Source organism: Scleropages formosus, chromosome 3 (assembly GCF_900964775.1).
Source record: "Scleropages formosus chromosome 3, fSclFor1.1, whole genome shotgun sequence".
Classification (NCBI taxonomy): domain Eukaryota; kingdom Metazoa; phylum Chordata; class Actinopteri; order Osteoglossiformes; family Osteoglossidae; genus Scleropages; species Scleropages formosus.
The window spans coordinates 24,751,683-24,779,291 of record NC_041808.1 but is presented as its reverse complement, the minus strand read 5'-3'; the positions used below and the strand labels follow the sequence as shown (position 1 = coordinate 24,779,291).

Below are 27,609 nucleotides of genomic sequence, written 5' to 3'. Positions count from 1 at the left end.
CCAATAACCTGAGCGGCGGATCAGACAGCCCTCGCGCCTGGCGAGCAGCACGCGCCTGTCGCGGTCTTGCGTGACACGCAGCATCACCTTCGCTATCACATTCTTATTCCATATTATTATTATTATTATTACTACTTACCATAAGAAAGCGACAGACCCGACGAAACCATGTCCGTGGCAGGACTGAAGAAGCAGTTTCACAAAGCCACTCAGGTAAGACGCTCTTCCGCTGCTCTTGACTTCTTCTGCCTCCAAAAATGTTGTATTCTCACAGTGAACGTTGCGTGGTGGTGTATTTAATTTACTGACTCTTTTTTTTCCTCCGTACGAATATCATGCAAATGAAAGCATAGGCCACCGACCGTGTAAAACACACACTTGGATGCCCGGCTCTCACACACACGCAGCTGCCACAGGCGCCGTTTTTACTTTTAAATGTTTTTTTATTGGTTGCTACGTCCTGCGCATTTCCACCCAGTAATTTGCGTTGAACGTCTCAATTAAGTACCGCAAAGTTTTAATTACCGCACGTCTGGCGCATCATAGTAGAACATCATACTGAACATTTACTGAACCACGGAGCGGAGCGACATGACGCGGTCTCTTCAGCGCAGGGTAAATTACCGTATTTTTACAGGGAAATAAAAAACCAGCAGCACGCGCGACTGTTTCTCCGCTCACACATGATTCATATCCTCCGTGTTTCTGCTGAGGAATATTCCGTGAAATTATATAATGGTGCTCACGTGTGTGACACAAAGAGCAGGAGGCAGCGGCGCTGCTGCCGCGATTTCCCTGCCTCCGCTGCCAGAAAGGAGCTCGTGCGCAGCCTGAAGGTGTCACTCATCAACATGTCACTTTCATCCCTGGGAACTGTCGCCACGGAAAAAAAGGCAGTATAAATAGCAGGAAAGCCACGTAGGCTCGCTCATTCATTCATTCATTCATTCATTCATTCATTCATTCGTGTAGTTACCTGAGTATTAAACCTAGGGTGACATAGCGAGGACAGCCAGGTGCGCCCCCCCCCCCCAAAACAACAAGCTGCACGACGACGTCACGTGACCCCTGATGGCGCATTGTTTGTCACTTAAATAGTCACATACAGAGCGACCCAGTAAAACACAGTGAAACTCGAAGAACCTGGGTAAACTCAGGGAAACGGTGAAATGCGATAAAATGTGATAGTCACTAGTCTCTGAGAAAACGATATTCCTGCTTCAATTTGCATCTGACGAATCCAGTGCTGTTTTGCTTTTATGCTGTCATCAATACAAATGACAGAACTTGAAGAAATTGCAATAAAACAATGAGGTCTCCTACCAGCCTGCAAATGAGATACCCCTGTGGTAACAATTTGATCATAATATAAAGACTTAAAATAACTGCATTACCTTCTAAATTGTTTTGCTTATCCATAACTGAGCTTAGTGTGATGCTGTGAGATCTGGTGAAAAACAAAATTCCATAAATACAATGGAAACCAGAAATCCAGAATGTTGCTTCATAACTCTTCTGTTAGCAGATATTAAATTAACTTGTTTATGTGATGAGAGAACAGATGTTGTTTGCAGCGTATCAACACAAACAATATACAGAATCTGAGTTTGGTTCTTTCACCCCACAGTCTATTCCTCAGAGCTGCTGAATCCCTTCCTGTGTTCAAGAAGGGTCACAAACCCATCTCTTTCAAACCCACTTCTCTCCTGATCTCCTAAATGCTCCATTTGCACCATCTGTCACAGTCTCCTCTGTATGCAGCTTCTTGTATAATGCACACCAGAAGTTCTGTGGTATTGAACTTTGACAATCTTGTGTCTGAATCTAAAGCTCTTCACCAGTTGTAAATTACACCTTTGTTTACTCTGAGTTGTACACTGACAAAAGCATTTGCTGAATGAATAAATACAGATGTAATGTAAATGCAACATTAGATAGCATAGTTCTCTAGACTCTCCAAGGTGAGCAGCAAACATGGGAACACCATTCAGACCTCAAGTTATCCCAGCATTCATTTTTTATTACTAATTCAAATAATTTTCCTGTTTATACCAAACAAACTTTAATTTTTGTCCATTTGTGCCACAAAATTGTTTCATAGCAGCAGATATCTGAACTTTAGGAAATCACTAACAGGGCCCATCCTGGGACTCAAACGCCTTAATCGCCTTGCTTGTCAAGGGCACTCTGTTCCTTGACATATAGTGTCACCATGATACAGGTTTGTCGCGTCGTTTTATTTCATTCCCAACCTCTGCCCTGAACTGGAAGCATGACATTTGTTCCACATTAGGTAACATTGGACAAAAACAACATTTTGGACAGAGAAGGTTTGACAGTTTATGAATGCGATTACCCCCAGAGATAAATCTGAGGTGCTGAAATATTAGTACAGTTCAGACTAGAACATGAGGCCATTGTTGACATCTTTAAGGCAAACAGATTTAGTGGCTGTTCAGTTGTTTCACTGCCCAGTTCTTTGAGGGCTGAAGCTACTGTATGACAAAGTCCTCCTGTCTGTGGGGGTAACAGGTGACTGAATCACATCAAAAAGAAATAAATAACCCAACACGGGATACTGACTCCACTTCATTTGATAAGGTTACAGTTTTTTTTTTTTTTTCTCCTGTAAAAGTCAGATTTTTTTACCCCATTGTTGCAAACTCTTCTGAAATTTAATTAGGAAAGATGGTTGATGTCTCGCAGCCTGCAGCTATTCATGCTCTTTCATTAGAGATATTTTGGATGCAAAACGTGTCCTAACAAACACAGCAATGTGCAGCAGAGCAAGGCCCCCTCTGAATGGAGAATGGAGCGATCGATGAGTTTGCGTGACCTGTGTGAGCACCTGTATTGTTAACACGGGTCACATCTTGGATGAATGCATGCTTGCATTACTAACAGCTTCAGAAAACATTTCTTTCGCTTCCTTTACATTAACAGCAATTTGTGAAACGTGCATGGCCAAAAAAATGTCAGCAGCCAGCGCTTGATATGTATTGTATTTTCTCTCATTTGCGTTCTTTCTGTGTTTGAGCTACTATATGAATATAACCTTCTGGGAAACATTATAAACCCCCGGCCGAACTGCGTAGGGAATGTTGCTACGTGTTTGATTTGTGGTTCTCCTTATTATGTCTGATAAAGTTTCCGTGTACGTAGAAAATGGCTATGTTGTTAAATATTTGGCAATTAAGTTGGACCTAAAAGCCAGGGGAGCAACAAATGGCCATTAGTGTCAGATTCCTAATTAGATGTTAACATGATGAAACATGATGAAATGCAGCCACTTGCTGTAACAGAGGGAGCCAACAAGCGTTATAGCCTCAACTTTCTTCCAATGTACAAACGCTAGCGGTGGCCTTGACTGCTTCCTCCATCCTGATGGAAATTCATGAAAAAGAAAAGATTACTCCCAAGACGGCACAAATGTTAATGGCAAATCCAGGTCCTCAGATCTCAGATGGGCACCACTTCGCTGCCACGGCTATACATTTGCACAAAAACGGACTTTATCTTAAAATTATTTTGGATTTTAACAAGAGCCAACATGGAAAGATCCATTTGCTATGTTGTTAAATTCTGAGCAGACTCTCCTGCCGCGTTTGGTGGCTCTGCATTGTCTTTCAAGCTCATTGTGTGTGTGGTGAGGCTTTACGGTTCCTTTGAAAGCAGCTTATTAAGTCTCCAAGCGTTGCCAGGATTCACTGTTTGTTGGTTCTTCCTCATTTTATGCAAAGCAGCTCTTGACGAGTGACCGGAGAGTGTTGGCTGTTCAGACTGTATGTGAGAAGCACAGAATGTCGCTGCATTCATTAGTTCTGTCAAACTGCTTATTTATTCTGTCACGTCAGTGCAGGAGTATTTGGTCTAGTGTACTCTTTTTTGTCAGGATGCATTTAAGTAACGTGGAGGATGCTGCATTGTCCTTATACATATATGTCTGTTTGTACATACGTGGAAGAATAAAATTTCTGGGCAAAAATTACAAAAGATAAAAATCTCAGCACTCTGTAAGTCTGGGGCATGTGATGAGGATGCAGCCTGCATCCTTGACCTAGCAGATGTTTGTTAACAGCTTATCTCCGTGTAATGAAATACAATGAAGAGCTGCATTTGTGCCGGGGTGGCTGATGACGTTATGTATTATGTAATAATAGTATTGTGCAGGAGAAACAAACTAACAATTTCAAACTTCACTCAAACGGCACATCTCACTCGGCTCTTCAGCGTTCATGTACCTCTGAACTCCCAAGACCCAGCAAGGAAAAGCCTTTGCATATACTTTTTCTTCACATTTCTATGAAGCTGTGCAAGCCCTACCCCCAAAAACCTGAGGTTCAGAGCTGTAGCATGTACACTTGGGAGGTACACTTAAAACATACTCTATGTCTTCTAGAGCAGGCGGAAATGAACGGCTCGGTTTCGGAAGGCTGAAGAATGGAAAAGTGTCTTCGTTGAGGTTACGTGACTCTCTTCAGGTTTTAACAATACAGTACTTAGGGGGTGTGGTGGCGCAGTGGGTTGGACCACGGTCCTCCTGTCCAGTGGGTCTGGGGTTCGAGTCCCGCTTGGGGTGCCTTATGACGGACTGGCGTCCCGTCCTGGGTGTGTCCCCTCCCCCTCCAGCCTTACGCCCTGTGTTGCCGGGTAGGCTCTGGTTCCCCGTGACCCCGTATGGGACAAGCGGTTCTGAAAGTGTGTGTGTGTGTGTGTGTGTGTGTGTGTGTGTGTGTGTGTGTGTGTGTGTGTGTGTGTGTGTGTGTGTGTGTGTGTGTGTGTGTTAAACTTGTGACACATACCCCCTCCTTCCCAAAGGACAGAACACTCTTATGAAAGTGGGCAGCAGATAGAAGGTTGTACTGTTGTTATCTCATCATGTGTCCTGCCGCAACCTTTGCGTCGGCCTCCAGCTGCGACACGGTAGCGCAGTGCCAGGGAGGGGGTATGGCGGGGGGGGGTGGGCAAAATGGAAAATCCAATATTCTGCCCTTCACATACTGACAAACCTTCTGGGGCCAGCTGGGTCAGTTCAGTGCTCCTCTGGTGACAGGGCTCCTAGGGCCCTCTTAGCCTTTTCCAATGGAGGTCTGTGCAAAACCCCAGAGCAATGGCTGAACTGGAGCCTAGGGGGTGGGGCGAGGGCTACGGTTACATTTAGAGATTGGGTTACTTATTCCCGCTCACCGGAATGCAGAATTTTCCAGAGCTCCAGCCTGTGAGGTTCCATTAAGGGCCTCTCCCAGTCGGTAATTCAGTCACGGAACCCCTGTCCACCGGGAAAATTTGCAGTGATAGATCCTCGGAGGCTTTAGCCTAACAGGAGCGTTTTGCCTGAGCAAAACTGCATGTCTGGGACGTGTTCTGACACACACGTATAGCAGTCGGTGAGAAAATCAGTAAGTACTGGGTGTGGAAAAAAAGAAATTCCCGGCATTCTACATATCACCACACAGGCCTCGCGGGAAATGGTAGGACAGAGAAAGGACCCAAAGCTGCTGGATATTAGTACCGGGAATAAGAACGTTCACACAAAAGGTTTGCTTGGTTTGCCGAACGGGGACCGTTTCCGGATTGTTCCACGTGTGTTGCTGGCCCTTGAGAGCAGCTCTGCGGTTTCTGTGGGGAGGAGCGGACTTCCTTGAATGATTCATGAGCAAGTCAGCACACCGCATAACAGCGAGATTCACGGCATCTCCCGCCTTTGGTCCGCTACACCGCATGCCGCACTGCAGCCAGCCCAGGGTACGAGGGCTCTTCTTCCATTTCGTTCTCCTCCAGATGTGCCAAGTACCTTTATTAGACCATTTAAAGCCAGAGATCTGATTCTGCGACGCTCCATGGTCTCATGACGTGTTGCTGTGTACCAAATGAACCTCCGCTAAACTGAGTACAACACTTTGTTGACTGTGCCACACAAATCGCACAAAATAATGAAAGGGTTATGTTGATACTGTCAAGGGTCTCCCTCCAGGCCTGTCACAGGAGGACCAGAACATCACTGTCAAGCCCGTGCTGTTCATCTTCACGTGACTTCACATGACTGGAAAAATGGGGGAGAGAGGGGTGCGGTCATGCAACTGAGCAGTCGTCGTCATGTATAATTCTATGTGATTTTTAAAATCATATTGACATTTGAATAATCTTGTGTGTTTTTTTTTGTTATTGTTGAATTTAGGGGTGATGCTTGTATGTGGCTGTCACAAAGTCAGGTTTCTGTTTTTATGTAGCTTTTCCATGATGGAGTGTCCCCGTCTACATAATCAGGAGCAGATAGAGGATGTGAGCATAAATTTTCGAAAGAGTGCTGATTATCGAAAAGTCAAAGAGCAAAATGGAAAGTGTTGTGTTAATCTTAAGCCTTACATTAGTTCTCTGTTTAAGGTTAAATTCATCAGACACTTTTCTCCAAAACAACTTATAATGTTAAGCTACGTAAAGCATGGAAATTTTTACTTTACCAGTACAGCGTAAGTACCTTGATCCAGAGAACTACAGCAAGAGGTGGGATTAAAACCTGGGCCCTTCAAGTCCAAACACAGCAGATCTAACCACTATGCCACCTGCTGCCCAGGTACTGAAAAACATCTAGCGGTGGTGTAGCCTTTAAATGTCACTTCATCATTAGTAGAATTAGTTATTTCAAAGAAGGCGGTTGTCAGTGTTCCTGAGACAAAAGAATGAATGCGGTTTGGCCTTTTGTTTTTAAGTTGTATATTTTGAGCCCTTGAAAGTGTCTGCTAGGTCAGTGATTGTAAATGCACATGTCAATTTCAGTATAAATGCACTGTACTTCAAAGCAGTACCAATAAGGCTGGTCCAGAGCTCAGAGTATTGAGTGTCTGTCCTGGCGCCAGGAGACAGTGTCTAGAATCTCCTTCACAGTGACACTAAATACCTTTTAATTGGTGTCCAGCTGCACGTCCAACTGATTGTCGCTTAGTGTCGGCAAGTGAGTTTGCTGGAGAAGGACTGGCGTTCTGAAAACGTGCCACAGGAAGGAAGCCCATCTAAGCTGGGAGATGGCTTCTACCCAAGCCTCATTAAATGCTGCTGCTTGGTTAAGTCGCGGGAATCAAAACGAAGGCTTTTGTAATTACACTGCAGATGAAGTTGTTTTATGTGCACCGCGCTCAGCGACGCCCCTTCTCGCTCGCCATGGTTGCCAGCAACCTGAAGCCCCGCTGAACATGTGAATAATTCATATGTGTTCTTTCCTCTCTCCGGCGTGAGGGAGTAATCCGAGGGTGTCTGCTGGAGGAGGACGGCATCGTTCTTTTGGGACAGAGTTGTTGGGGGGTATGGTTGGCATGGCAACCTGAGTGAGGATGCAGTGCGGATGTAGGTGAAAGTAGGTCTGTTGCGGTCGTGACGGGGAGCCGATCTCAAAGGCATCTGCTCAATAATTTATTTTGCTTCGGTGCAGCTTCTTTTGCGCTGAAATATCAGTCGAAACACTGGCTCGTGGTTAACAAAGTGTGGGAGGCTCTTACGGCCCTCTGAGGTGTCAGTTCTCAGTCTGTTTGTCGTTAAAAGCACGAATACACCTTTTGATGTGTGCTTGATGTTCTTAAGTAATATGATATCTGCACGCTGCTGGACTGCAGGCTTCAGCCTAGAAGAATCAGACTTCAATAACTGCTCTCAGATATTGCATTAACAGCATCACAGGCCACTTGTTTAGTTTTCCAAAAAATGATCAATTTGTCTTTTTTGTCAAGCGAACAGAGGATCGGTTTAATTCCACTGGCTGAAGAATCAATTGAGTTTCTGATGCGGAAATTGAAGTAATTTGAAGTTATTTAGCTAAGTGTTTTCACCAAACCAACTTTGCTATTTACCCATTTATACAACAGTGTAATTTTTACTGTATCTGTCCAGGATAAGTACCTTGGTCAAGTCGTATCCAACGTCCACACAAAGGGTTTCTATTACTTTTCTTCATGTGAGGCCAGAGCACCAGTGGAGGTTGCCTGTTGCCACTGTCCCTATGGTACCCACAGGTGCGGTGGGGTGCCATAGGGACAGTGAGGCCAAATAGCCACCCAGTGGGTGATTGGTCACCCCGATTCCAGATGCTTACTATGATTTCATCACTGTTGCACTTGTAAAAACTTTGGCAAGATAATGAATGTTTGCAAATAGCATTACATATTTCATGACCATTTGACTTATTTCCAGCAGCAGAACGCTCTGATGTGCTGGTTGTCTCAGTCCAAGTGGACCAGGAGCCTGCCAGTCCCTGTCTGCCAGTCTGAGTCTGTTGCTGGCATGAGAACTTGTTGTGTTGTGGTGGTGTTGAGGAACATGCAAGAGGAGAGGATTAGTGACCTTCCCCCTGTGTCATCAATGCTTCTTCACCAAGGGTGTCTGTGGCACAAGGCGGAGGGACACCAGCACACACCGCACCAATAACTGTACCTTGCTACCATGCTGGTTACCATGCCTCCCTAACGCATACACCTAGTTGCCATGACAAACATAGTCTTCATGAATAAACAAACACAGATAGTTGCTGTGACAAAGACCTAGTCACCATGAAGTGAACAAACACCTAGTCGGCATACCTTTCTATTCTCCTGTTTTAACGTACATTCGACAATGAGATGGGGCTGACAGGCAGAGAAAGTGAGTGGCCAGAAGCCCCAGTTCCACACATTTGCACTTGAGCAGTTCACGTTCCGTCCTAGTCTTCTTGAAAATAACTTGAGTTCAACAAACGTGAATCCAAGTGTCATCTTCTGAGACAAATCAGTGAAGTATCCCAGAATCATCCATTAGTTACAAGATATTTCAGACTGCAGCCTTTTTCTGCTCCTCACGTCTTTCTTTTGCTTAAAGCCTCCTCAGCTCCCTGTCCAATCAATGTGCCGAAAGCCCAAGAGAAAGGTCACGGCAATGGTCGGAAATCACAATGGCACAGCGCCTCCTTCCTTGTGCTCTGAGTGAAATTGCATCGCTTCGTCTTATTCCTTCAGGCCCAGGAATTGATGTGCACAAAGAGACGAGAACTGAACAAACCGAGCCATAAATCGTGCAGCTGTGCAAAGGGTTTGCTTGACCCACACTTGTATAATGGCTGAATGGTGCTTTGAACAGTGTATTCTTCATTTCAGATCAAAAAAGTAATTTAATTCAATAGCTTTGGCTTTGTCATGTTGATAATGTCATTATTCAGACAAGGGGTGAAGGGTTAAAATGATATTATTCACTGTAGTCTAAGAAAAATGCGGTCTGAATTTTCCAGTGCCTGCAACGCTCTAGTCTAGACACTGCAATAGGGTTCTCAATATCTGCTGCACGGTTATTTATAACCTCATTCATGGCATGACGAAGAAGAGGTTATATCACGGGACTCCCAGCCAGCATAACCTTTCAAAGTGTTTTGACTGCCTGAGGTAGAGTAGCTGGGGCCTTTAGCAATCGGGAACCAGCCAGCAACATCTTTAAGTGTCAACATTCAGGAATAATCCAAGGACAGCTGCTAGTGTAGTAGTTAGTGTGACTGCCTATAGACCCTCAAGTTGCTGGTTTGAGCCTTACCTCCAGCTGTAGTACCATTGAGTAAGGTATGTACTCTGAATTGTTCCAGTAAAATTACCCACCTGTATAAATGGGTAAGTAATTGTAACCTTGTCAGTTGCTTTGGAGAAAAGCATCAGCTAACTGAATAACTGTAATATTCCCACCTCAAAAAAAACAAGCATTTGAACCATGAAAACATGGTTATATTCCTGTTGTTATCAATCAGGAAACAGATTGAATTTAATTCATTTAGTTCATAGGTGTCTCTCACCTGTCCGAAATAATGGAGCAACAGCGTCCAAGGCTGCTGCTTTGCCCTCTAAAGCTCCCTGCTTAAAATCCATCTCTGACCACTTTGTATTTACCCTCAAATCCTTTAGTATGAATAATCTGCTCTATAAATGAGTAAATCGTTGTAAAGTTGCAAATCTAACATTGTAGGTCCGCTTTACAAAGGCCTCAACTAAATAACGAGTAATTATTAGAGTAATGTAAGATCAGAAAATGATAGGCTTATGGATGGATAACCTTCTGCATATAATATTAAAACGGGTTTCCATAAGGAGGGTTCACCCTGTAGAGCAAGCTGTAGCCGGTACTAGGAAAGGTTACTGGTGAAAAGAGGGCAAATATCACTGAGAAAGAATTACTGAAGCAGTGTAGACAAAAGGGTGAAGCCAGCTGTCATAACCCTGTCATTTGAGCTGTCAGTGAGCCTCTGTTTATCTCAGCAACATGAAAGGATTGCACTGCAAAAATTAAAGCTCTTTAGAGGGTAAAAAAAAAAAAAAAATCTCATTTGCGTTTCATTGCCATGCATTTTTAAAACAGTTTATCAGAAGCGGAAACACATTGCAAAGGAATTTTATTGTTATTATTATTTCGTAATTCCTTTACTGTTGGTGCATATTTACTTGTCTATTTCATTATAGTCCATTTATAAATTTGTTGTGTATCAGTCAGAATGACGCATCCTGGTCTTCTTAAAGCTTAGCCAAACAGCAAATGCTGTACATGAAAGAAAATTTCTCGTCATGCTAAAATAATAATTGGCAATATGACCCCTACACATATCTGGTTATAAACCGTGACATCCACTTAGATATTAGAATTTCGGATTCAAGCCAATCATGTTACGGATTAAATCATATTGCATTCTGTTACCATAGTCTACATTACTGATAGATACTTTTAGTATACTATTGTTACTAGTGTCCATTATTCATAAGCATTTTACCCTTCAGCTCACAGCCTTGTAGGCGTCATACTGAAATCAGCTTATATCTCGATAATTACTGTAATATCACTGACCTTCTTGACTCTGAAGGAATTTTGGCTTTTCATCTGCAAAGCTCATTGGTCACAGCAAAATGATAAGTACTCTACTATAACCCCATCCCCTTCAAAATGCAATCTGACACAGAGCGAAACCTGTGGCCATTTGGATATTCCATACTGCTTCTCTTACCCGTTCTGTCTACGGCGGAAAAGCAGGAGTGTAAAATGAAACCTGGCTTCCATTCTCAGTGCCTATATACCGGCTAAAGCTTTCACCTGACATCAGTCATCATAGTTATTCCCATTTTGTAAAAATATCAGATATCAATATCAATAACAGCTGTACAAATGAGTAAATCAGTGCAAGTAGCTTAATATCATAACTCCCTTTGAAAAAAGGGTCCAGTACATAAGTAAATGTAAACTGGAATACACACAGTTCACACCTTTGTGTTGTTTTCCCTTAAACACATCTCCTCAATGTTTACGAGCACCCCCCCCCCCCCCCCCTCAGGGTGCAGGTAAGAGAGAGCTGGGAGTTTAACGGTAGCTTCACGGTGAGGAGCAGATCTTGGCCAAAGCAACCGGCCTGGACTTCCAGCATTCAGCATGAGGGCCGCAACCCCACAGCGCTTCCATCTGTGTGCCTCTGTTTTACGGGGGCCGAAAAAAACACAAATGCTGGAAAATACACAGAGCAAATGCTGCAGAGCTCTGGAAAATCTAAACAGCAGAAAATATTTTGCCCAGTTGAGCTTGTTCCCTGCAGGATTTAACAAGAGATTTAACTCTTTTATTACATTAATGTGTCTTTGAGCACGGACTGGTTTTACTTTACATTTATTTAACTGACGCTTTCTGTGAAAGCAGCTCACAGTGTTAACCTGCTTGCACTGATTTACCTACCTGAAGTACCTACCTTCATGGGTACTAGAGCAGGAGGTGGGATTCAGGACTGTTTCCAGATTGCCTTCATTTATATTTTTAATAAAAAAACTCATTAAGTATCCTGTATCCATCTGAGATAATGGGGGTCTAGCTACCAATTCCGTATGTTGGTTTAGGGGAAATCATGTGCGCGGTAGAAACACAGAAGTAGTGCAGGTGCAAAAATACGTGAACCTCAAGTCGCATTGAGTAAACCAGGTTGACAAGTAGAATCGGGTGTGTAAATCATTTCCTCATTTTACAAGTTCTTTTTAAGATTCGAGACTAGATTTCATAAGTCTGTTTTAATTTCTTATGCAAAAATAATGACCATCCCTAGAGGGTTCGCATAATTTCAAGCAGCATTGTATACGCTGTGGCTTGGTGTGGGGTGGAGGCTGATGGACAGCAGGTTTCACTAGCAAAAACGTGTTTTGTTCTCAAACAAAATGGAGAAGTGACCCTTTTTAGGCACAATATACATACAGTAGTTAAAACAAACATAACTAAATAAAAGCAATTCACAGCTAGGCCCCTCTAGGAGAGCCCGTCCTCACACTGTTCACCAAAGTCTCTCCATCCAGCTGCCTTACATGTCCCTGTTGATTTCCTCCCACCTGGTCTTCATTGGTCCATTTATGGAAAATGTGGGTAGACAGTGAGAGGCTTTCCATCAGTCCACCCCACCCCCTGCCAGGCTCAATGCCCACAGGCTCAAAATATATATGTAATATATTGTAGTACTGTACTCTATACTTTAATTATGTAATGTATGCATTATATATACACTATACTTATAGTAAGTATTTATTATATGGTTATACAGTATATGGATCTTGTATAAATGTTTAATGGGACAGCTGATAGTGTAGCGGTTAGTGCTGTTGCCTTTGGTCCCAAAGGTTGCACGTTTGAGCCACACTACTGGCTGTAGTACCCCCTGAGCAAGGTACTTACCCTAAAATTGCTCAAGTAAAATTACCCAGCTCTATAAATGGGTAACTGATTGTAGGTAGATTAACATTGTAAGTTGCTTTGGAGAAAAGTGTCAGCTAAATGAATAAATGTTGGCTTTTGCTTTTTTAAGCAGTTCCTTCTTTTAATTCAGACAGTGGCAAACTTTGAGTAAAAGCAACACCCCTCACCTATCGTGCTGGGCCGGGCTGGGCCGGACTGTCCGCCGGCACCTAGAATGCAGATTCTTTTTTCCTGTGTCTCAAAAAATGTGTCCTTCCCCCTTGCCTGAGGCTACTGGAGGAGAAACTTGGAGCAGTGGATGAATCTGACTCAGCCCTCATACTGACCCCTTTCCTAATCTGCTAATTCCCCTGGAGTTCAGTCCTTTTCAGCACTACCGAGTCACACGTGGCTTCCGTCCACAATGCACGGCTGCTGGGGGCAATGAGGCCTGTGGGGCTGGCTGGATAACCCTCCTCAAGGAACATCTCACACTTGGAACCCCAGCTGGTTTCTCTCCACATGCAGGACGGGAGGCTGGACAGGCTCTTCAAGGCTTAGAGAGATTAAATGGATCAGAGCCACGGCAAAGATCCTCACACAAGCCCCACTGACTTTTGCTGGCCTCTCCTTCAGCACCCAGCAGTTACTTCAGGATGGAAGTCTGCCTCTGTCCTCGCTCTGTTCTTTCTGATACAAAATACTGTATGGAGAGGGGCTCGAGATGCGGCGGTGCTAACTCTACCTTCGTATGTGTAAAAAAACACTATTGAGCTCAGCATCCGGAGAAAGTCACATAAAATATTAGAATGGTAGCATCAGCACAGAGTTAATAAGGGGGCAGTTTGTGGCATATCGGTTAGGACTTCAGTTCAAATCCCACCTTCTCTTTTAGTAACCTTGATCAAGGTGCCTTCTTTCTCTGATAGAGTAAGACTTACTCAGCTAAATAAATGCGCAAATCTGTGTAAAGTTGCTTAACTAGCATTATATATTGCCTTGCACAAAGTCTTCAGCTGCAAGGTTTATAACAATAATGAAACCGATTAAAACAACAGAAGAGACACAATAAAATACCAGTGTTAGGGAATAGGAAACTGATCTGGTGAAAGGGATTCAGCAGCTCTGAGGGACAGGGGGGCTCATTCCAGCAGAACCAAGGCTCTCAATTTTGGACCATTGTGAGTGGAGCCATCAAGGAGCCAGAGGTGGAGGAGCACAGCATTGGGCTATAGGGAGCGATCAATTCCGGTGCATGTTGCGGTGTAGATCCTTTGACTACTGCGTAGGCCACAGTGTTGAACTTGTTTAGCCCACATCAGAGGCACAGGTGTCACTCTCTGCCATGCTCGGTCCTGACCTTTCCCAAGATGTTTGCACAAGTATTAGCATCACAGTGGATTATAGTGGTACGTCTGACCTGAGAGAATAATACCCAACAGTTGTCACCTTGTTGATCTACCTTAATGAGCTTGATTAACTCGATCGCACTTGCAGTTATGCAACTAACTGAAACCTGTAGGGTCAGGGGGAAGTACTGTGCAACATCCTTGCCATCCAGGCAGCTTCTCTGTGTCATAGCTTGCAGCGTTTGTGCATTGTGACTCATGCGTGGGAGAAGTGTGTGATGGGCTGCTGTGGGGGGGGAGCAGCAGGGCTCTCCCAGCCTGTGGTGTGCAGCAGCCCACACTTTCACCATCTTCCCAGGCACCGCGTGACCAGACTGCAAGCTCACCGATAAATACTGACCACTGGAAGGCCACGTGACCCGGAGTGGATTTCTTTGGTCACTCACTGCGGGCGGCCAACTTTTTGTGTGTTTTTTCTGTGTTTTTTGCTGTCATTGCACAGAAATATACAGTACCATATATTAGCGGGATCACAGATATCTGCATCAAGACCATTCTTTCTTTGGTCTCCTTTTTATTGTGTGTTTCTAATGCCAAGAGCTGCTGTGCTTAGCAAATAGCTGCTGCTCTAAACATGTGCACTATTTTGTTGTTTTTTCTTTCAGTTTTAACTTAATTTTACAAATGTAAAAATACACACTGTGCAGTTATGATACTCTGGATTTCGATATGAATTAGATGATCTCAGTGTATAGAAGATAAAACAGGTTTTTTTGCGTGTCTGGTGAAAAAAATTTATGAACATCTATTTTCCCATTTAAATTATTTGTAATTAAGACCTTGTCTTGAGGACAAAAATTACATTCAATTAAACATTACACTCGTTATCCAGCAGAAGCCTGGCTTATGAAGTTTTTTGTTCATTTCAAGAAAGATTATGCAGATGATGCCCCAGTCCAGCAACACAAGTGAAAGAGAAATCTGATGGAGTAATTTGTGTCATGTATTTTAGCAATGGTTAAATACATATACATATGTACAGTATATGTAATTGGGGGCAAGATTTGGGGTTTTGGGTTTTGTGAATACTGCAGGCTGGATCCTAAAGAAGACTGTGGAAAGGTTTGGACTCCCTGTCCTGTCACTCTAGTGAATATCTGATCTCACCAGATCTGATGGGTATTGATCTCTGCCAGGAGCAGATGGCCCTCTGTCTAGATGACCTCGCCTGCTCTCTGATGACCTTGTTGGGTGTGTGTGTGTGTGTGTGTGTGTGTGTGTGTGGCTGCAAATCCTCTCCCCATCTAGCAGGTTATACTGCATCCCAGAAGCCTTCTGCCCTGGGAGAAAGTGCTGGACCCCCATGAAAGGGGCAAAACATGCTTGAACATGTTAGAACATGCTAGAAAATTCATGACATGTAAAAACAAGTGCAACGAACCTCAGGATGATTTAGTTTTCAGGAGAGATGTCTGGCCTCAGAATCTGAGATCGCATCGCCATCTTCTGTCCCCCAGTGTCCGCCACTCTGACACACAGTGCTCTGCATTGCGGCGGAATCCCATCCCGGTGCCGCTCCCAGTAACCCGGAGTGCTGCTCTGCCGGGCCCGCTGGCAGCTCCTCGCGCGTGGCACGAGGTCGCAGCGACACGCTTGGGCCACAGCACGTTCATCCAGAAAACCGATCCACAGCATATGCTTATTCTGTACCCGGTCTGATTCCATGGCAGCAGTGCTCCAGGATGGAATCTGCTCAGCCATATTAATTCAGATTAGCAGAAAGAAAGAAGGAGTGCTACTAAGTGTGCTCTTTATTATACCGTGAAGTACCCACTGTGCCAACATTACTACCTTAAATTGCCATTCTGTGAGCCTAGCCCCATGGTGTCCAAATGTCCAGTTTATCCATTTTCTCACCTCTTCTGATGGCAATCACACACATTCACTCTGTCTCACACACACACACACACACTATGGGCAATTGAGAGTCACCACTCCACCTCATAAACAGCTCTTTGAACTGTAGAAGGAAACTGGAGCATCTGGGAGAAACCTGTGCAAACGTTGGGAGGACATGCAAACTCCACATGGACGGAGCTGAATTCAAACCCACGTCCAAACCCTCACCCGAGAAGTTATGAGGCATCAGTGCTACCCGCCATGCCGCCATGCTCCCGATGTCCAGTTTAGTGCTTGACATTGCAATTAGTACAGTACATCATACTTATTTACTGTCTCTGGAATTTTTTCTTATCTCTTTCTCTGTTTTTTGCTCTACATGAGAAAAAAGAGCAGTTATGTTCTAGTTTAGTTCATCCTTAGCTGAACTACATTTACAAACACACTGATTACTACAAGGAAGTTAAAGACATTTTCAATACTCCTTGAATAGCACCACTGAATAATTTAAAAGACTGTTAAGGCTCATGCTGATGAAAAGGGACAATCGCAGTTTTTATGGGCAGCCTTGACAACAGATGGCCAGAAACTATGGATGAGTGATTCAGAGACTGCACATGTTTGTATTCAGAAATAACTATGGCATGGCATGTTTCATACGCAATATAAAAATTGTTGGAGCACAGAGAAAAATAAAACTCCTTTCAATTTAAAAACTTTTCTGCCTCTCTTACCAAGGGTAGTGTGTTCGTTTTGCTTTGTATCTGTTTGCGTTTCCAAAAATGTTATTAGTCATAAATGATGCATATCTCAGTGTTTCAGTTATGAATATATCAATAAGCAAAACTCTATTCTTAGTGTTTGCAAGATCTAACAGAATTATGAAGTGCAGCAGGAGAGCACATGTATGTTGCTGTGAGTGCTGTGAGACAGGCTCATCATCCCAGTTTGATGTGCGATACTTGTGTCTAGTCCAGAGGATAGGCTGAGAAAGACATCGCCAGGCCCTGTTGCCATGGCAACCGCTCCTTGTGATGCTGACAGTGTTAAGGAAGATCTGACAGAACTGGTAACTTCAGCTATAAATAGCAGGATGCTCAGGGGTGATTTAGTCAATTAAGCAGAGAGAAAACATGATGGAGATCCGCAAGTCAAGCGTGCATTTTGTGTGTGTTGGCTGGGATTTTCTCTTCCTTCTAGGACATCCACAATTTCATCACTTGGGTTTCTGGTCCATTTGAGTTAGATGGCTACAGGGCTGATGGAACGAGACAGAGAAACAACATTGCAGGCAGGAAATGCCGTGCATGTACGTGTGTATGCGTGCATGTGGTTATAAGAGGATGGCTGTATTGCAGGCAGCTCATGTGACTGACCAGCTGTGTGGTGGTGGGGGAGTCATCATCAAGGCCTCGTGACAGTACACCGGTACTGGGACCCGTTTCTGTTCAGTCCTTTAGTCGTCACACCCAATAGTTTAATTCTTAGTTTGCAACGGCAGCCGTGAGTGATGTTTCTTCAACTGGGCCAGAAAGATGCGTCACTGAGTTTTGTGTAAAGCTCAGGAAATGTGGTCAAGAGACTTTTGAAATGTTGATTCAAGCATATGGAACAGAGAGAGGAAAAAAGTGTAGAGAAGGAAATTTTCATCTGGCGAACAGGTGAAGAAAGCTACGGGTGCCGCCTTGAAGACGGTGTCAAAACATTCACTGCCGCGTGTCTTTGAGAAGTTTTTGGAGCGCTGCAAGAGGTGTATAGAGTGTGAAGGAAGGTACTTTGGAAAGGAAAAGATCCCCAACCCTAAGGAACCCTCAGATGCAGAATGACAGGTATGTCTCAAAACTCTTCAATCAAACCATGTGTATTTCCTCCCAAAACATACGGCTGGAAGTGCCCACAAAAGCAGGGTGTGGGTATAAAGAACAATCAGTTACTGTACAGTGCCTAGTAAGCATCTAAGGTGTGAAGCTCTGTATCTCAATATGACTGGCAAGAACATATTTTTTAGGGTGGTCATTTACGTACATTTACATTTATTTATTTAGCAGACGCTTTTCTCCAGAACGACTTCCAATGAACTCTCTGTATTGTTATGAGCCCACACGCCTTATTCACCATGGTGACTTACACTGCTAGATACACTACTTACATTGAGTCACTCATCCATACATCCGTGGAACACACACTCTCTTTCTGTCTCACACACACACTATGGGTGAACCTGAACAGCATGTCTTTGGGCTGAGAGCTGAACTGGTGCTGAGGTTTTTACTTCAAATGCCGAGACTAGAAGAATCCAGAAGGTCAGAGCTCTGTGTCACTATGAATATTAACGTCTTCTCGGTGAGAGGGATTTCCTTCTGAGTGAAGTCACAGCGGGCGTGAGCACGGGCTGCAAGGGCACTCATGAATCAAAGGAGAAGCCGTCTCCCTTGAGATGTGCACCATTAATTCACTGGCCACGTGTGTAGTGGTTCAATCTGAGCCACATATTTGTTGCACATTAGGGAACAATACACTCCTTCTGCGTGTCCACGCAAACACTTCCATCCCACTGTCACCGCCTCCTCCTGTGTAGCCTCCTGTGCTGATGCTATTGTTCTTCTCTCTTGCAGAAAGTGAGCGAGAAGGTTGGTGGAGCAGAAGGTACAAAGCTCGACGATGACTTCAAAGAAATGGAAAGGGTACTGTCAGAGTTACACTGCACAGAGTTACACTGCAGTTACACTCTACACTGTTGGGAAGGGTACACAACAATACTGTACACTGTTGGCGTGGGTACTCCTATTACTCTATGTAAGTACAATATTCCGGGATTTCTCGTAGAAAGCGTATGAAGCTCACTGCTCTTCTCAGTCCTCCTCACATTATAACGGCCCAGCGCTGCGCAATCGTCCGTTTTCCACTGATTTTCCAACAAGAGATCTGAGCGCGCGGTGTTTGTCTCGGCCCGGTGTAGGCAGCGTTTTTGGATCGCACCGCAACTGCAAAAAAGCAAGGAAATCTTAACGCTTCTTCACCTCCCTCCTACTTTGCAGATCATGAAATCTTACGTTACGCAGTATATTCATCCGGATTTTCGGAGACTAGAAAATGAGTGCTGGAGGGTGGTTTTTTTATGTGTTGAAGCTGAACATGAGGCCCATCTTACGTGAACCTGGACTCCAGTGGCCGTACTGCGTCCTGCAGGCAGGGTTTCAGCCCTGTCCCTGGAGCACGGGAAGAACAGTGGCGAATGGTGGTAAAATACCACAGCGATGTCCACTGCCACCAGGACTCTCTCCCCAGTTACAGTGTAATGCGGTGTCCCATCGGAAGGCCGTACTGCACGCCTCTGCCGCCGGAACTCTTACTCCAGTTTTCCCTTCAAGGGCGGCCTTTTATTCACCCACTGCTCATGCGGTGAACCTGGGCTCAGAGAAGTGCCTGGATTACACAAGGCAAACACAGCAGCTCATGCTCCCATCTGTGCTGCTACATGAGAAACGTGCTAAATATACAAGAGGATGATTTTTTTACATTTACACCCCCACATTTTTTGGGAGATATTCGTAGATTCAACGTGTTAGAAACACTGAGTTGTAGACACCGGTGCAGTCAGCATCAGCTGTATCGGTATGGAACGTAATGCAGCCCGTCGGCACGTGACCCCATCTCGTGCGGCCGGATGATCGGAATGACCGGACTGTGCAGCGCATCACAACGTTGGTTTTTTTAAACGATATACAGAATTCTCAAAAAATCCGAACACGCTCCGGTTAATCGGCAGACTGAATCCCAATTTGTGTAAAAATCACCGTACAGGTATACCCGCTTTGCGAAAAAAGCGAAAAGAGGATTCAGAGTTTGTTTTGAGGCGAACCGTTATAGAGGCTGCGCGCACCCCGAGCAGCGAGAGTGGCGCCACCAAACTACTTTCCCGGGAACTACGCTCAGTATCTCAGCATCAAGCCACCGTAGCTTTGAACCGTGTCTGTGCGCATCTTTGCTTTATTTCCATTTATTTTGTGCATGACTTAGCAAGATGTGTCCTAAGGTATCAGAAAACCTGAGAGAGTTCGTAAGGCGGTTATGCTTAGCGGAAAACTGGACGTAATTAAACGTTTTGATTATGGTGAACGAATATAAAATTGCCATATAAATTAATGGTAATTGCTTCTTGGCTTTACACCATTTCGGCTTACGAAAGGTTTCGTAGGAACGCTCTACTTTTGGATTGCAGGGGAAGCCTGTGTTTCAATTTTTAAAGTGACCTTCAAGCATATTACTTTCAATACATAACGTAAAATGAACCCAATCACTCTCTCACTGCTTGTTCTGATCAGGGTCGTGGCAGTCCGGAGCCTATCCCAGATACAGGGCAAAAAATTTATTTGTAAATGGGAAGGAAAGGCTGTATTCTTTGTTCCAGCTCCTCTGTCTCGTTAAGGTCACTGGTAGTTTTTCTTCCTTGCAGTAATATATTAAGGAAAATGAATCCTAATAGTTTAAAAAAAAAATGTATTTTAATATTTCAAGTGATTTGCAAGCTTATATCTCTAAATACGTAACATTAAAAAATATTGTATTAAAATTTGTTAACGTAAACATTTTATTAATCTATAACAAGGTTAATATCGTGTCAAAATGATTAAAAAAACTTACGTATATGATATGGTCAGTCATATGGACCCTCCTCCCCTCATTAGTTTGGCCAGGCAAGGAGGAACTGCACATAATCACTATATAGGAATACATTATCCCAGCACAGCAGATCATCCGTTTCACAATGATGAGATGTACTTCTACATATTTGTGTCTTTGGATGTTTGCAATGTTCATCCTGTGACAGGAATTGACCTCATTACCATTTCTGTTTGTACCAGAAAGTGGACATCACCAGCAGAGCAGTGCTAGAAATTATGACAAAGACCACAGAGTACCTCCAGCCAAACCCTGGTAAGTTACTGTGTATAGCCACACACATACACACACACACACACTCACCCCTGAATGAGAGGAATGCAAATCTGTGGCATCATTAGACATTGCCAGGGTTTCTTTTCATGCAGACAGACATATTTACATTAGATCCAACCAATTACAAAGATCATGTCCACAAAAATTTGGATTGTTGACCATTTCTGAAAGGGCCTTTGCCGAGTTAGGAGCTGAATCCTTGACTTTGATTTCTTTGATTTCTATCCTTGTCACGTTTGGGTCTAAGGCCACTCCACTCTTCCTCAAGCCAATTTCCAAGCCTGGAATGGTCACTGGGTACATTTCTTCAAGGTCCAAAACCTGAAACTTCAATTAATTTCTTACCATCATTTTTGTTTTGGACTCACACACTATTCAAAGCCCTGGACTCTGGGTTGAGAAAACCCTGAGGTGAGCCCAATTGTCCGCCACTACCCAGTTCATCAGCTGACTTTTTCCAACATCTTCCCTGTATCCCAGCATCCAGAGCCAAGCTGAGCATGATCAACACCATGTCCAAGATCAGGGGGCAAGAAAAGGGTCCTGGCTACCCTCAGGCTGAGACTGTGCTGGGTGAGGCCATGCAGAAGTTTGGCAGAGAGCTTGGAGAGGAATCCAGCTTCGGTAAGATCACAGAAATGCTGAACAGCCTCATTGAATCCATAACTATTCACTTAACAAAAACCCTAGACTTAAACAAAGTTTGAAGTCATCACATATGGTAAGTCTGAGCAGCAAAAAGAACTGATACTGAATAATATTTCAAATATAATTCATGTCTGGATGCTTTCTGAGTTGATGTGTGGCAAAAGAAACATCTTACAAGCTCAGCGAAGAATGTCAGCATCAGCAGTGCAGTAAGAGGTAAACACTGCTTTCACAACCCTGAATAGCATGACGTGTGTTGATTTAAAAAAGAAGAAACAAATGATCAAAAAGTTATGCAGCTGGCTGTTTCCCTTGGCCTTCTGCTGGTCAATGGGAACTTTGGATGTGAAGTTCTGTGTCATGGTTCTGCTCAAATGCCACCGTCTCAGTGAGCTGCTGTCTTGCAGGCCAGGCTCTCATCGATGCTGGCGATGCCATGCGAGAACTCGGGGAGGTGAAGGATGCCCTGGACATGGAAGTGAAGCAAAACTTCATCGACCCACTGCAGAACCTGCATGACAAAGACTTAAAGGAGATACAGGTACTGAGTGGAATGTAACGACTGCGGTCGATGCAATGTTTGAAATTGGTGTCGGTTTGTTACTTCTCAGAAATGTCATTGGCTGTCAGGTACTAGTATATCGAATGACACTCGTGACCTTGTGATTTGTTGTTTGTTCATATTTACATAATTAGTTAATGCCTTCATCCAAAAGCGATTTACACTGTTAAGCTACTTACAGTGATTTACCCATTCATACAGCTGGGTCATTTTTACTGTATCATTTCAGGGTAAGCACCTTGATCAAGGGTACTACATCAGGAGGTCTGATTCAAGCCTGGGTCCTTTGAGTGCAAGGTGGCAGCTCTAAGCACTACACCACTTGCTGCCACATTATTTTATTCCTTCATTAGTCATCCTCATCTACAGCTAGGCACATGACACATAAATATGCAATTCTGTTTACTAGGGAAATGTCTGAAAATCACATATTGATAGCTTTTGTATTTACACTTTGTCTTTCCTGCACAATGACTTTTTAAAAAGTTACTTGACTGTGGTTAATTAATATGCAGTTTGTGAAACTTTATAATCTTACAGAACTTTCATCTAGATTGGCTGAAGAAATCTATAGCAGGCTGAAACCAAAAAACTGCATCTGGTCCACCTGCAATAGAACATCAGTCAATAAACTGCAAGGGAATGCTGGTTATTACTTTGATTTAAAACCATGTATTAATCACAGTTTACATTAACAGACTGAAAGGTTCATTTTATGCACAGACTGTTGTGGGGGCTTTTTGGCGCTGATGATCCCACCGGGCTCATCCTGATACCAAGTAACTGGTCTATATCTCTGCCCCTCCAGCATCACCTGAAGAAGATGGAGGGAAGACGCTTGGATTTTGACTACAAGAAGAAGCGGCAGGGCAAGGTGCAGGATGAGGAGATCAAACAAGCTCTGGAGAAGTTTGACGAATCTAAGGACATTGCCGAGCAGAGCATGTTCAATCTACTGGAAAGCGACGTAAGGACCGTTCTCTTTTGGCAGAGAAAATCTTGTGTATCTCACTTATGGGCTGTGGTATCTTACATAAGGTGATAATAATTATGGACAGTTGGATCCAGATCTACTGTTGCTTGTGGTTTGGCCAGTTCATTCACCCCTTTCCCCATAGCAACTGGAACCATGGCAACGGTGGCTCACTGGCTAGTTACTTCCTCAGGTTGATGCGACTGAACAAAGATCATTGGCATTCAGCGTCAAGCAATTATTCTCAACTGAATATCTCATTTGAAGCTCTAGAAAAAAAAGACTCCAGCTCTTTATGTATCATGGTTTGTTGTCAAAGACAAAAATTGAATGTATCAGATGTAAGGTTGTGAGCTAAAATTCCTCCGCAGCAAAGTGAAACCTTGCTCAACAGCTCCAGGAAGTGTTTAGTTGCAGTCATTACAGCTAAAGGTGCAACCAGTTATTTACTGTGAAGGGACATTAATTTTTTCACATCTTACGCTGCACATTTAATAATATTCCAAACTGAGAAAATGACATAAAAGCAATAGTGGAGTCTTTTTTTCTTCCGCAGGCTCCCTTCATATACTATTAGAACTGACAAACAGATCTGATCAAATTTAATGTCAAAAATAGAAAAATCTGAAAAAGTACTTGTTCATAACCCTGTACAGACAAGTCGTAGCAACATATACACGCTGACTCTCAAAACACGTCTAAAGGTTAAAAAAAAACAGCAAGTCTGATGGTGCAAGAACGGTAACTGATGTGTTTGCCTGCTTATTTGGTGGTGCGGCTGGTAAGCAGTTTTGAACGCTTACCCCATGTGTGTTTGGTGACGCGTTTCTTGTGGCTCCATGAGCAGATTGAACAGGTGAGCCAGCTGGCCGCCCTAGTCCAGGCCCAGTTGGAGTACCACAGACAGGCCACTGAGATCCTGCAGCAGCTCTCCAGCAAGATGGAGGACAGGTGAGTCTCAACAATACCAGTGTGACATCCAAAGGCGCGCTGAGGGTTGGGATTTGCGGGCGCTGTGCTCATGTGCTGATGGATCCCATTTCATCGCTATCACACAGAATAAGAGAGGCCTCCAGCAAACCCAGGAAAGAGTATGTACCCAAGCCCCGCATGGTGATGGATTTGACTCCCAGCGAGCAGCACAACGGGGGGATCTCCCACAGTGGCACTGCCAAGTCTCCAGGTACAGCTTGACTGGTAGCCCCGCAGAAAAGTCACATTCTAGAACTTTCCAATAGCTGTCGTGGCTTGTAATCTTGCCGTGACACTTTCTGCCCCTCAGCCCCCATGGACCAGCCGTGCTGCCGCGCCCTCTACGACTTTGAACCCGAAAACGAGGGCGAGCTGGGCTTCAAGGAGGGAGATGTCATCACCTTGACAAACAAGATTGACGACAACTGGTACGAAGGCATGTTGCACGGCCAGTCTGGCTTCTTCCCCATCAACTACGTGGACGTCCTGGTGCCGCTGCCCCACTAAAGTGGCCCCCTCGCTCAGCCCGGGGTCCCGCTCGCCCCTGCATCTGCGCTACCGCTTCCACACAGCTTCTGTTGACAGCCAAGAAGACGACGACGAAGACAACAGCCGCAACAACATGGTGTAATGTGTACGCTCACCTCCAAGAGAGCAGTAGTGGTGGTGTCGGTGGTGGTGATTTTTCCTTAGGCGTTGCCATGAGATCAGTGTACCTCTTTCGGTTTAAATGAGAAGTATTTCTGCTGTTTTCTGTTTTTTTTCCCCCCCAAGGATTTGGCAAGATGGTGTTCTCCCGTCATGTCTTGCTTGAGACAGTCAAGTTGCACGATGCGGTCGTGCAGCGAAGGGAATTGGCGAAGCAACGCAACGCTTCCCCATAAGGAATTCCGTTAATCAGCTTTACCCAATACATAGCACATGTGTTTTTTTGTACAGTATGCTTTAACAAAGCAAAATGCGAAGGAATTTTTAATTATAGCAGAATGACAATACTTTACTTGTTAACATAAATGCAAATAGAGTTCACTTCTAATGTTGCGCCCTTCTCTTGCATGCTGGGATCGAAGGTAAAGCCCCTTTCCGCGCGCGGAGACTCTTTCTGTGTGCTGTTGCTGCGTTCGGAGCAAACGTACGGAATGTCCAGAATATCCGCACCACAAAATGGAAGTAACAGACGATACGTACGGTACCGTACGTGCAAAATCAAAACTGCACCACAAAGTGTCTTTGCCCCCTTTACTTTTTATATGTCGACAGATACACGTTGATAGCATCGTTTTGTGTGAAAATTGCACCTTATATAGGCTTTGAGATCAGAAGAGCAGGAGAACTGATGCAGTAGAAAATTGCTGCTACAATCCCAACATGCAAGAGTGGCACTGAGAAAAAAAAAAAATCACTCTATGAATCATATGATGGCAGGTCGTCTGTGTGAGGTGCTCAGAATCTTGTGTTTTTGTACCAGCCTTACAAAAAAAAGTAGAAAAAAATACAATGGTGACAAAGCATTAAGTGACCGCAAAGTGCAAAATGAGTCGGTCGTTTCAGTAACTGTGTATACGAAGCCATGGGGTGAGTATTTGTGACAAATGATCTGTATTGTGCTGTAAACAAACAATATTGTCCTGCGTTCTCTGCTGTTGAGGGCAAAATAGTTTTGCTGCAGTAGACAGTCGTTACCCTTCGTGACTTCAAATCCTCGATCTCAGTAGGTCTAAATGATGGAGCTGGACTAAAATTAACCGTGAGCGTCTGTTGTGGCTAAAGCGTTCGTAAATAAACAGAAATATCCGTGCTTCGCTCGAGGAGGACTTCCGTGGAGAGGTGAATTAGTGCATTCAGCAGACGTACCGCAGTAAATAGTCCGCCGACCCATGAAACACTAAAAAGTGTCTCGGCTGAATAGTGCCCCGCGCAATATCCATTTATATACTTTCTCTGCTAAATTAAAAAATATGACAATTTTCTATATGTAGCAAGTTCTCCGATGGCAGTTTTCATTCGGTGTTTTCAGAGCCTCCTGCGCTCGGGCTGAGAAGCGACTCCGTGTGGCAAGACGGTCCTGCGTCGCTGCGGCCCGTCGACACGTCAGCGCTCCCGACGTACCGCGTGTACGTGTCCGGTGCCCTATGATCTCTTCCACCGAGAGGAGAGCGCCTTGTCAGGTCTTTTCCCACACGCATATGTCAGATGCGGACTGAGAGAGAGAGAGAGACCCCCCGGCCCTTTTGCTAGAAGCGCGCTTTAAACTGTAGAATTTAAACATTTTGTAAAATGTCTGATGTCAGTTCAGAGTTGGATGCCGTGCCAGAAAGCAGAAGCGCGTAACATTTCGCTGGCAGCTCTCTCAGGTGTGGGACAGCGTGTGGTACATCGTACCTGTCAGAGTTCCCATACAGTCAGAGGAGGCTTTCCATGATTTAGACATAATTCAGATTTCACCCTGTTACTACAACCAAACCCAAAAGATGATGTGATATTAATGGTTTGTTCTGCCTAAGTGAAACAGTCCCACGATTTACCAAATTAATTCCTAATAATTACACATTCATTAAAATTGCTTCATATTAACTATTAATTGACTATTCGATGAACTACATTTGCATTTTCGGTAATATGCAGTACACGTAACAGCTGAACGTTGTAACCCCAGAACCATGCAAACAAAGTTTAGACAGCTTGCGGACAGTATTATGAAAATCTATTTCCAGGGACACATATTTCACTATGTTCATATCTGTACATATTTCTGGCAGTATTATTTTGCAACTGGCTTACAGACAAAAAAAAAAAAAAAACTCCATAACTCGAATCAAGTGGTGAAGATTTTAGAAATGATCTAGAAATATTCAGATGAAAAACGAGACAATGAATTTTAATTTTATTTTAATTCTATCCAAAGCTTGAATTTCCATACTTCAGGAACCAGAGAGACCTTAAGTATTATTGCTGTGGGGAGATGTCACCTCCTGGAATTTAAAAAGAGCACAAGCAGGTTCAAAAGTGCTGTGAAAAGAGGCTTTCGTCGTCACGCTGGAGCTCGGAACTTGGTTTTTCAAAACCGGGGGCCGGCTGGTGTAACGACCCTGTTTTCTGCGGGCCGTGTCCAGTGTAAGTGCAGTTAAATGTGGCCGCTGTGCCTCACAAAGCCAATGAGGAGCTCATCAGGTTAGCGACCGCACCCAGGGTGAAGATTCCGCTCAGCAGGGAGTATTTCAGTGCTTCAGTAAGGTCCACAAACTGATGTTTATGAAGGTTTACAAGCAGTATGTGGCGATGGTGGATGGGGGTCACAGAACGGTCGAAAATGAGGAAAGATGCTTCGAAGTCCAGCGGGGGTTGTCAGGAACTTGTAAAAAATTAAGAAATTTGGATAAATGTTGCTGATGTTCATTCGTCATGGACAAATCCACAGGCTGCATTAACAGGCGTCCGCCCATGTTCACACAGACCTCTTTGGGTGTGTGTGTGTGTGTGTGTGTGTGTGTGTGTGTGTGTGTGTGAGAACAGCACTGTATCTGGATTGTGTGAATGTGTGTGTGGGGAGCTTGAAAACA

General features: G+C 44.1%; 1 protein-coding gene across 1 annotated transcript; it reads left to right on the top strand.

Annotated features, from left to right (window-relative positions):
- Window positions 1–27,539, top strand: sh3gl2b (SH3 domain containing GRB2 like 2b, endophilin A1). The gene is made up of 9 exons (XM_018756271.2): window positions 1–213; window positions 18,551–18,619; window positions 20,801–20,873; window positions 21,375–21,518; window positions 21,950–22,083; window positions 22,913–23,071; window positions 23,925–24,028; window positions 24,136–24,260; window positions 24,360–27,539. Exons 1-9 carry the CDS (start codon window positions 169–171, stop codon window positions 24,554–24,556), a joined length of 1,050 nt encoding a protein of 349 aa, XP_018611787.1. The 5' UTR covers window positions 1–168; the 3' UTR covers window positions 24,557–27,539.
- Window positions 27,540–27,609: the final 70 nt, after the last annotated feature.

What these genes read in the sequence shown, in the direction of transcription:
- sh3gl2b (XM_018756271.2), top strand. Translation starts at nt 169, where the DNA reads ATGTCCGTGGCAGGACTGAAGAAGCAGTTTCACAAAGCCACTCAG. An exon ending in AGTTTCACAAAGCCACTCAG is followed by an intron (nt 214 to 18,550) that starts GTAAGACGCTCT and finishes TCTCTCTTGCAG; the next exon opens with AAAGTGAGCGAGAAGGTTGG. An exon ending in TGGAGAGGAATCCAGCTTCG is followed by an intron (nt 21,519 to 21,949) that starts GTAAGATCACAG and finishes GCTGTCTTGCAG; the next exon opens with GCCAGGCTCTCATCGATGCT.